The following is an 11,423-nucleotide window of genomic DNA, read 5'->3' on the forward strand; positions in this document are numbered from 1 at the left end:
TCCTTCTATTACATTATCACCAGCTTTCTGTTTTCCACCTTCTTCACTGCCTAAGCTTGGTTGGAAGTTGCTCTGTAGACTGACTTTGAACTCAGAGATCTGCATGCCTTTCTCCTAAGCACTGGATTAAAAGTGTGGTCCACCAAGCCTGGACTTAAGTTTTACTTCACCTAGAACTTGCTCTGTTCTACGCTGGCCTTGAACTCAGAGATCTGCTTGTCTTTACCTCCTGGAATAAAGGCTACCATGCCTGGAGGTAAATTTAGCTGGGTGGTATCTTGACCCAAGGTCACCACTTCCTTAGTTCAATTTAATATCCTTGAACACAGGATTCAGCTCCATTTCAATTCCTCATGCCCCTTTAATACTCTTTTATATCTTTCCTTTATGAACTTGCTATGCTTGTTTAAAATGCTCTTCATGAAACTTAACCAGAGAACAGTCTATGATGGGCATATTTCTGAGACTTTCTTTGTCAATGCAGTTAATCTGAGTCTCTTCACCTTAACTTCAGGCAGATACTTTGGATGATGGCAAAGAGTAGCCACTTCCTTCAACAAAGACTTCTTCTGCCACAAGAACAGTCTCTAGGCCATATACTAAAATTCTTCTCCTCTGAAACCTCTAGAGCCAGGCTTTCACAGTTCAAATCATCCTGCGAAACAAAGTCTTCCTTATTCCTACTAGGATATCTCATTAATTCCCGCTTAAAGCATTCTACTTATTTCCAAATCCAAAGTCCCAAAATCCACATTCTGCCAAATGAACACATGGTCAGGCGTATCACAGCAATACCTCAATCCCTGATACCAACTTCTGTCTTAGTTAGGGATTTACTGCTGTGAACAGACACTACCATGACCAAGTCAAGTCTTATAAGGACAACATTTAATTGGGGCTGGCTTATAGGTCCAGAAGTTCAGTCCATTATCATCAAATGGGAGCACGGCAGCATCCAGGCAGGGATGGCGTTGGCAGAGCTGAGAGTTCTACATCTTCATCTGAAGGTTGATAGTGAAAGACTGGCTTCCAGGCATCTAGGATGTGAGTCTTAAAGCCCACACCCACAGTGTCACACCCACTCCAGCAAGGCCAGACCTCCAAATAGTGCCACTCCCTAGGCCAAGCATCTACAAATAATCATATGACCTAAAACATACGCCTGACAATGTGGATGAAGTAGAGATGGACAAATACTGTATAATATCACCCATTTCTAAATTCAGAAACAGAAATTGATGTCACATAAGCTAAGAAGTTACCAAAGGCTGGGACAGAAAAATAGTAGCCCAGTCTGACTTTTTTTTTTTTCTTTTATTGGATATTTTTTAGTTTACATTTTAAATATTTTCTGTTTTCTTAGTTTTCCCTCCGGAAATCCGATATCCCATCTCTCCTCCCCCTGCTTCTATGAAGGTGCTCCCTTACTCACCCACCAACTCCCTCCTTCTTCCCCGCCCTGACATTCCCCTACACTAAGGCATCGAGCTTTCATAGGACCAAGGGCCATTGATGACCAACAAGACCATCCTCTGCTACATATGCGGATGGAGCCATGGGTCCATCCCTGTGTTCTCTTGGGAGGGTGGTTTAGTCCCTGGGAGCTCTGGGGGTCTGGTTGGTTGATATTGTTGTTCTTCTTATGGGGTTGCAAACCCTTCAGCTCCTTCATTCCTTTCTCTAACTCCTCCATTGGGGACCCCACTCTCAGTTCAATGGTTGGCTGCGAGCATTTGCCTCTGTATTTGTCATGCTCTCACAGAGCCTCACAGGGGACAGCTATATCAGGGTACTGTCAGCCTGCATTTATTGGCATCCCCAATAGTGACTGGGTTTGGTGTCTCTGTATGGGATGGATCCCCCATATACAGCCCAGTCTGATCTTAAGCTTGTGGTTCTAGAGACTCAACTTCACAAATGCTGAGACAACATATATGAGCCGACAAGGGTGGGCATGTCACACAGGAAAATGTGCAACTCATGGCAACAGTGGAAATGCACCACACCTGGTGGCAGCAGGTGATGACATTGGCTGCTTTTGTTGAATTGTTAAAAGGTAGGCTGTTAACATGCCTGATTTACAACAATAAGGTGACAAACAAAAGCACTTTCCTAAGCGTCCCCCAGGGTTATCTCAAACAAGTTCCACTTGGTCCTACAGTCTGCATAACACAACTTCTATGAAAATTTTAAGAAATGTATTTTCATGGCCAGGTAAGTAAAAGTCTCCGGAACATTTTGACCAATTTAAGCAGATGTGTGATTGCAAATCATGGTTCTAGACTAAATTAGTTCCAGAAATCTCTTCCTTATGTTATAAATTATTTAATATGGGAAAGTATTTCCTTGTTCAACAGAGTCACTTTTTAAGGGAAAAGATTAATTATGAAAGAATCTCATGTTAACAGGAGGTTTCATAATAGAAAAATAGTGTATACATAGAGATATGTGTCAAAACTTCCCATTTGATAAAGTAGCATTTCTGACTAGGTGAAAAGGTAGATTTTTTTTTCTAAATAAATGCATTAGTTCAACTACTTGAAAAAATAAAACAGATATCTTATTCTTCAGAGAAATAAAAACAACATAAAAGTGACATTATGAAAGTTGCATGGTGAAATATGCTTATAACCATGACAGGACTATAATATTTCTGAGGATATCATAAAAATTAGAAAATATGAAACAAAGATTAATAAATCAACACATTTTATACTTTGTGAAAGAAATTCCACTTCTGACCATAATGGTACAACATTATTCTGCATAATCTCCCAACATAAACAGCAGCAACAACAACAATAACCAAAAAACCCTGAAAAAGAATCTGTGATCCGGTTGATGATAACTCCACACACTTCGGTTGCAAAGCATGGGGATATCAACCTGGAGCTGAGCTAGACAGAGTGGAAGAAGCACAGACCCTAGAGGGGAAGCAATTACTATTTATAGTGGTTTGAAGAGAATGGCTCCCAGAGGTTCATGTGTTTGAATGCTTGGTCCCCAGATGGTAAAACTGTTTTTGAAAGAATTAAGAGTTGTAGCCTTGGAGGAGGTCACTTGAAGTGGGCTTTGAGATTTCAAGTTGTACACCATTCCCAATTATTAAAATCCCACACCCATCTCTCCCTCTCTCCCTCTCCCCCTCACTCTCTCCCTCTCTCCGTCTCTCCCTCTCTCTGTCTCTCCCTCTCCCCCTCCCTCCCTCTCCCCCTCTCCCCCTCCCTCCCTCCTTCTCTCCCCCTCCCTCCCTCCTTCTCTCCCCCTCCCTCCCTCCCTCCCTCCCTCCCTCCCTCCTTCTCTCCTTCTCTCCCTCCCCCTTCTTTGTTCTCTGCCTCTTGGTTGTTGTCTCAAGATTTTAGCTCTCAGTTACTGCTTAGCACCACGCCACCCTGCCTGCTATGTTCCCCGCCATGATGACATATATTCACCCTCCAAAACTGTAAACAATTCTTTGATGAAATCCTTCTTTTCATAAGTTGCCTTAGTCACAGTACTTTGTCAGTAGCTAAGATACTATTCTATTATAAATAAGCATATGATCAAATTGCCTTCTAAATACAAAATAAGCGGTGGCGGGGTGCTTGGCCCTAAATGGAACATCAATATCATGCTATATAAAGCTCAGGGAATCTCTTGAAAGAGAAGGGCAGGAAAATGTAAGCTTCAAAGGATGGAAAGGTGTGTTGCAAAAGGGTATCTTTTATAAGCTACAGAGAATTAATATTCAGATACACAAAGAATTTAAAAAAAAAACTAAGAGTCAAGGAAACAAGTGAACCAATTTAAAATAAGCTAAGGACTAAACCAGTTTTCAGTAAAAGGAACAAAACTGGCTAGCAAATACTAAGGTTCATCATCCTTAGCAATTAGCAAAATTCGAATTCAAACAACCTTGAGATTTCACCTTGCCCCAGTCAGAATGGCTAAAATAGCATAACGACTTTCAACAAACGCTGGTGAAGCTGCAGAAAGAGAGGGACCCTCATTCACTGCTGGTGGGAATACAAATTGGTGTTGTCACTCTGGAAATCATTTCGGGGAATTCTCAGAAAATCTAAAACTAGATCTGTCATGTGATGAAGCCATTCCTGAGCAAATGACCAAAGAACTTGACATGCGACTCCACTGATAACTGCTTTGCAATGTTGTTTTGCTTCCCTGTTCACAATAGACAGGAAATGAAAACAACTTAAATATCCTTTAACATATGAGAGAAGAGTGAAAAATATGGTACATACACACAACAGGATATTATTCAGCTGCAAAGAAAAGCGAAATAATGAAAACTGTGGACAAATGGATAAGCCTCAACAATATTATATTGAGCGAGGGACTCCAATTCCAAGACAAGTTCCCCAAATTCTCATATTTCTGAAGTTCCTGGTTCCAAAAACTTTTAGCTCAAATGAAGACCATCACAGAAAACCACAACTGTACCCAATGCAGAAATCAACAGATCACAAGAACTCTAGCCACAATGGATACAACTACATCACGGTTCCTGTATTTATGTCTGAGAGAACAGTGCAAAAGAGGAGGTGAAAGGAATATAACAGCCAAATTACAAGGTCCCCAAGTTCTTCCCTGAGAACCCTTTTAGCCTTACATTTTAGGACATTTCCACTACATTGTGATTCTAGTGAACTTCAGAATTACTTTCTACCAGAGACACACTTTTAAAAGATTTGTCGGGGTCACAGGAAGGTGACCTTTATTTTTCCTGTCCACCATTCTGGTCTCTCCACACTTACTCTCTGCCCTTCTGTATTCTGCAAGCAGGAACCTCTGGTGCAAGCCCACCTTTTCCCTCTTGGTACATACTCAGGGTCTCCTTAGCAATTCCCCCAACACCTCTCTTAGCCTTTTCTTCTAGCCCATCTCCATTCCATTGTGACTCCATGACAATTGGCAGGACAGATTTCTACCAGGGAACCTACAGACACCACACTTGGCTGAGACTCACTGATTCCATTACTGCCATAGTTTGTCTTAACCCAGAGTGGGCAACAGCAACCGAGAATAGAATACCCATCCAAAAATATGAAAACAGATGTCTACATCAAGGAACATTTCAAACATCATAACTCCAGATGCCTAGATCACAACACAAAAACAAGAACAGCCAATACAATGTGGCTCGAGGAGCCAGCAACCTTTTTGTAATAGGCCCCCAAAAAAGCAATTTAGTTAAAGTCCAAGACAAGGACTTCTAAATAGCAATTAGGAATACATTCAAGGACCTCAAAGAGGATATGAACAAATGTTTAATTGAAGACCATGAAAACAAAAGCTAACAGTAAAGTGGAATAATGAAAATGATTCGAGATATAAAAATAGAGTTTAACAAAAAAATCACTTAAAAAAAAGCCAAACTGGAATAAAACTAGAAATGAAAAATTCAGTCAACCAAAAAGTTCAGAAGTAAGCCTCACAAATGAAGACCATCACAGAAAATCACAACTGTACCCAATGTAGAAATCAACAGATCACAAGAACTCCAGCCACAATGGATACAACTACATCACAGGGGCCAAGAGGGGCTTAGAGGTCGGGTCCCAGAACTGCACCTCAGCATCTCACCTGCACCTCCTCCTCCACCCACCGCCTCCTCCCGCTCTCGTCAGACACCTGTCTTCTTTATTCTTCTCTCTATCCACCATTCTGGTCTGTCCAGACTTACTCCTTTGTCCTTCTGTATTCTGCAAGCAGGAACCTCTGATCCAAGACCACCTTTACCCTCTAGAACCTGACCTCTTGGTTCATAACTCCCTTAAAGAAATACAGGACAACACACCCGTGGAGCACAGGCAGACTCCCCTCTCACTCTCAGGGACCTGCCTCCTACATGTGCACTTGGCAAGGTGGGCTTTATGTGCACTGACACCCATGTGGCTTCTGAGTAGCACATCCCTGTGCCCTGTTCTGTGCTAGCAGCAGCATGGATTTTAAAGCACCACGGGGCGTGACCGAGTGACAGACCGAGAACTGTGCGAGAATGATGACCTGGCTACCAGCCTTGTTCTCGACCCCCTACCTCGGCTTCTGCACCCATAAAATGAATGTCACCCCTATGCTCACCGTGCGGCAACAAACAACACCACCTCACTCAGCATTGGAAATGTTTCTAAGGCAACTGGACATGGAGGCTGGATGGCTCACTACTTCCAGAACCCAGAACCACACCTCTCAGCAGGAGGCTTCCCTCAAGACCCACATTCTTTTTGCTATCTCCACGCCTTCCTCCTTGAGAGTGGCTTCACCACGTTACCCTGCACCCGCCACTCCACGGAGACCAATGGGACCAAGATTGTGTCTACCCACGCTGGGAAGAATGAGAAGCTGGAGCTGCTGGTGGGCTGCATTGCGGAGCTGTGTGAAGAGGATGAATACCTGCTTAGGGCTGGCAAGAACGACTTCAGCATCATGTACTCCACCTGAAAAAGGATTGCCCACCTGCGGCTTGGCCCGGCTGCCATCATCAACCATGACTGCAAGCCCAACTGCAAGTTTGTGCCCTCAGATGGGAATACTGCCTGTAGGAAGGTGCTGCTTGACAGGCCCCATGCCTGCTGCCTGCCAGCTTCCTCTTGGACTACTTACCCCTCTGGATCCAGGTGACATACTCAGTCCCAGCCCAGAGTATGTCCCCAGAAGCTGCTGACATCGCTTCAGGTTGCACAAGGCTTCATTGCCCCCTGTCCTCCACACTGCCTGTGTCTCCCTACACTGATGTGGAAGGTGTGGTCCCCACTGCCGACTACAGGCTGAGGCCATGGTGACCCTACACCTGCTCCTGAGACCTGCTGGACTCCACAACAGGACTGCTACAGGGCCCGGCTCTATGAGCTACCTTCTGTGGTGCATGTGGAACTTACCCACCTAGTCCCAGCCTTACCAGCTGCTCCTGCCTCTGCTGGGAGCCAAGGTCCTGTTCCCACCCCTCATCCCTAAGCAGGCCCTTGCCTTTGTCCCTTTCTGCCCACCTAAGCACCTCTGCCTAGTGGTCAGTCATGGTTCTATTGATCTGGATATCAATAGTGGTGAGCCATGATGGGCTGCTTACAGGGAGCCTGGTATGGAGTTCAGAGTCTCTCTGTCTTGGACCCCTCCAGAAAGGAAGGAGGGAACTGACCCTTAGCCCAGGTCTGATCCTGGAAGTGTGTTGTTTGGGACACCCCTAGAGAGTTGATCCTTGTTGCTCTATGGCTGCTGACCCCTGAGTCAGCCCTAACCCAGCAGGCAGCCTTGGCCATTTGATGTTTCCATGTCCATCCTTGCCCCAACCTCAGAACTGTAGGAGTCATCCCCCTCCGCTCAGTCCCTTCCTCCCCACAGAGCAAGGCCATAAGGGGGTGGGAGCCACTCCATGGCGACAATCAAAAAGGCCAGGCATCAGGAGGTGGAATTGACTTGGGGGTTTGCCTTCCCAGAGCTGCTCCCATGGTGGGAGTGAGTTGGCCCTCAGCTCTTCAGTTGATGGAGATAGAGACATCCAGATAGGGTAGGTGTTACCCAGGGGCACATCCTTGGCTCTGCCTCATGGGTCTCAGGGAGGCCAGGTGTGATCTTATCTTTTTCATGGTACTATCCTTGATGCTACTGGCGTCTAGGGGAGGCTCCCTCTCCTCCCCACACCAGAATGGGGTATGATTGGGGGGATTGGAAGAACCTAAATTTTAAAACATTGTAAGCACTTAAAAAAAAAGAAGTAGAAGACAAAATTATAAAGGAAAAAGAAAGGAATAGCTCAGTCAAAAGAAATTTTAAAACCTTTTTAAAAAGACACAGGGATAAAAGCTTCAGAAAATCTGGGACATTATGAAAAGGACAGACCTACAAATAATAGGAAGGAGAAGAAACCCAGGTTAAAGGCACAGAAACTATTTTCTTTTGACTTTTTGAGACAGGGTTTTTCTGTGTAACCCTGGCTGTCCTGGAACTCACTCTGTAGGCCAGGCTAGCTTCAAGCTCACAGAGATCTATCAGCCTTTGCCTCCCAAGCACTGGGATTAAAGGTAGGTACCATCATTGCTTGGCCCTAAAATATTTTTAATAAAGCTGTAAAAAGAAAAATTCTCTAATCTATAGAAAGAGATGCCTATCAAGATGCCTGAGGCATATGGAATACTGGATAGACAGCAACAGAAGCAAAACTCCCCACAACACATAATAATCAAAACATTAAGTGTAAAGAATAGATATTAAAAAGATATTAAAAGAAAAAATATTAAATGTGGTGGGGAAAAAAAACAGGACACTAATAAAGGCAGGCCCATTAGAATAATACCTAGCTTTTCAATGGAGAGACTGAAGGGCAGGGATGTAGTTAGTGGTTGTTTGGGCTTTGGCTCCCAGAGGGTCACACTCATACACTTGCCCAGGAGATACTTAGATTTGTAAATGGAGACACACATACACACCAGTTAATTTTTGACATGCTGTGATTAGCTCAAAGTTGAGGCACTCCTAAAATTTACCCTAATGGCAAATGTTCCCATCCAGTACACCTGAGACTTGGTCCTAAACTTTCCCCTGCTACTCAAGACCCAATCAGTGAAGTGGCCATTGGCTGCTTACCCAAATTATTACGTGGGTGATTGGCTTTCTCTCCTGCAGCTCTTATGTCCCATTCTTGTCCCCCAAAGCATGGTGATTCGCTTCTCCCCTCCCCTCGCCTTCATCCTAGCCGGCGCAAATATAAAGATCCTACTCCATCCTTCTTTTCCCAGCCATTGGCCGTTGGCATTTTTTTTTTTTTTTGGTTCTTTTTTTCGGAGCTGGGGACCGAACCCAGGGCCTTGTGCTTCCTAGGTAAGCGCTCTACCACTGAGCTAAATCCCCAGCCCCGGCCGTTGGCATTTTTATTGATCAATCAAAAACCATTTGAGGACAAGGACCTTCAACGTTTGGACATGCAAATTCCCAATTAAAGGAGCAGAACCAATTCCCAACACAGAGACATATATTCTACAGGCTCTGAAGAATCATAGATGCCAAAACTACCATAATCAACATAGAAAGAAAATTACTTCACAATAAAACAAATTTAAGAAAGTTCTGTCCACCAGTCCAGAATAGAAGGCAGTAGAAGGAAAACTTCAGTCTGAAGAGTAGGTTAAAGATATCCAAGAACACAAAAGAAATAATCCCAAAACAGTAAATTAAAAGAAGGGAGGAAAACCATACTATAATGATAAAAATAGGAATTAATAAGCACTCCTCAATAATAACTCTCAATATCGATTTCAATTCCCCAATAAAATGACACAGACTAACATAGCATATTGGATCAGAAAACAAAATCCATCTTTATACTATACCCAAGAAACACAACTCGTCATCAAGGACAACCATCACCTCAGGGTTAAAGGATACAAAAGGTATTCCGAGAAAATGAACAAGAACCAAGAAACAATGAGGTATGACCATTTTAATACCTGACAAATTAACATCAAACAAAAACTTATCAGAAGAGACAGATTGAACACTAAATATTCACTAAAAAATTCACAGTAAGTATGTTGTGGGGCGGAAAGTCAGTCCGCAGGAGTGCTGCTCCTAGGTTCCTGCGTCCAGAGAGCTCCAGGTGGGTCCCCTCAGAGCTAAAGTCAGTCTCCAGGATCCATGACACACCTAAGAGCAGAGGTAAGACCACCACTTCTGCTCCGAGTGACCCACCTGGAGCTCTCAGGACAAAGGAACTAAGGAGCAGTCTGGGACAGGATCCTTCTCGTTTCTGCCTGCACCCAAACCTGACCTGGTCCCACAGATATCTGTACACATTTCATCCTAATTCATAAACAAAACTCACAATGCTGTGATACTAGAAATGAGAAAAGCCTGGCAATAAGGCCATAATCTGTGAACCTGGAATATATGACCATTATTAGAGAAACCAATATAAAATTACTACAATTGTTAATTTATTTCATTTGATACCAAAGAATTTTCACTTTGAACTAAAAATGCTTCTCAGTAGCTTTTTTAAGGCACCCTTTACATCCTTGTTCCTTAGGGTATAGATGAAGGGGTTCAGTGTAGGAGTTATCACTGCATAAAAGAGAGCCATGAACTTGGGTTGGTCCCTTGTGATGGAGGAAGGAGGCTGAAGGTACATGCTCATGCCTGGACCATAAAATAAAGAAACTACAATGAGATGAGAAGAACATGTCCCAAAGGCTTTCCTCCTTCCTTCAGAAGATTTAATTCTAAGTACTGCACGACCAATATTAACATAAGAAGCAAGAATTAAGAACAGAGGAACAATCAGTATGAAAATGCACACCACAGAAAGTGCCAGCTCATTAAACTCCTTCTCCCCACAGGCAGTTTTTATGAGAACGGGGATTTCACACAATAAGTGATCCAGTTTATATTGGCCACACAATGGCAATTGTAATGTAAGTGTAGCCTCTGAAAAACCAAAGATCACTCCAGTCAGCCACATAATAGACACTGACAAGACGCACACTCGCTGACTCATGATGAGGGTGTAGTGGAGAGGTCTGCAGATAGCCACGTAGCGATCAATGGACATGATAGCCAAAAGCAGACATTCCGTGCCACCCATTACGTGGAAGATATAAAGTTGGATAACACATCCAACGTAACTGATGGTTTTTCTGGAGCTTCCCAGGTTAAACAGCATCTGAGGCACAACGCTTGTGGTGTAGCACATGTCCAGAAAGGAGAGATTTCTGAGAAAAAAATACATGGGGCTGTGGAGACGAGGATCCAAGGTGGACACCAGAATGATGGCGATGTTCCCCATCAAAGCCATGGGGTACGTGATCAGCAGAGTAACAAAGAGCGGGAGTTCCAGCCAAGGGTGGTCAGCAAAGCCCAGGAGGATGAATTCTTTCGGGTGGCTTTCATTGGATACAGCCATTCTTCTTTGGTATATTTTACCTGCCGTTTAGAAGTGCCATGTTAATTTAAAATGGTAGATATATAAAGTAAAGAAAAGTTATTGGAAACTGAGAGAAGTGCCAGTCACATGCAAAGATAAATACATGAAATACCGTAGTTGGTTGATGTTGGGATCTGGAGAAATTACTCAAGGCTGAAGAACGCTTACTGTTTTTCTGGGAAACCAAACATGTATTCCCAGTACCTGTGATGAGTGTAGCACAACCACCCACATCTCCAGCTCCAGAGAATAAAATACCCATTTCTGTACTTGTGTGGACCCCCAAGAGCACACATAGGCATGAATTAACTAATAAGAAAAATTAAAAGATAAACTCTACTTTTAATAATATAAACCCTAAAAGCCAAGCATGCTGTACTTTAATTCCTTAATGAAAATTTGTGCCATATTACATTTCTCCTTCCAGAATAGCTAATTAGTCTTTGTAAGCAAAGTACAAAAAAATCCATTTTAAACACTAAAGAAATCTCTGATTATGAAGCCACTGCTA

General features: G+C 43.3%; 1 protein-coding gene and 1 pseudogene across 1 annotated transcript; one reads left to right on the top strand and one right to left on the bottom strand.

Annotated features, from left to right (window-relative positions):
- Positions 1-2,206: 2,206 nt before the first annotated feature.
- Kmt5c-ps1 (lysine methyltransferase 5C, pseudogene 1) lies at positions 2,207-6,621 on the top strand (annotated as a pseudogene).
- A 3,331-nt stretch (positions 6,622-9,952) lies between these two features.
- Or2n1e (olfactory receptor family 2 subfamily N member 1E) lies at positions 9,953-10,891 on the bottom strand. The gene has a single exon (NM_001000267.1). It carries the CDS (start codon positions 10,889-10,891, stop codon positions 9,953-9,955), a length of 939 nt encoding a protein of 312 aa, NP_001000267.1.
- Positions 10,892-11,423: the final 532 nt, after the last annotated feature.

Source organism: Rattus norvegicus, chromosome 20 (assembly GCF_036323735.1).
Source record: "Rattus norvegicus strain BN/NHsdMcwi chromosome 20, GRCr8, whole genome shotgun sequence".
In the NCBI taxonomy this organism is placed as follows: Eukaryota; Metazoa; Chordata; class Mammalia; order Rodentia; family Muridae; genus Rattus; species Rattus norvegicus.

Excerpts from the sequence above, each read along its gene's own strand:
- Or2n1e (NM_001000267.1), bottom strand. The coding sequence starts at position 10,891 with ATGGCTGTATCCAATGAAAGCCACCCGAAAGAATTCATCCTCCTGGGC.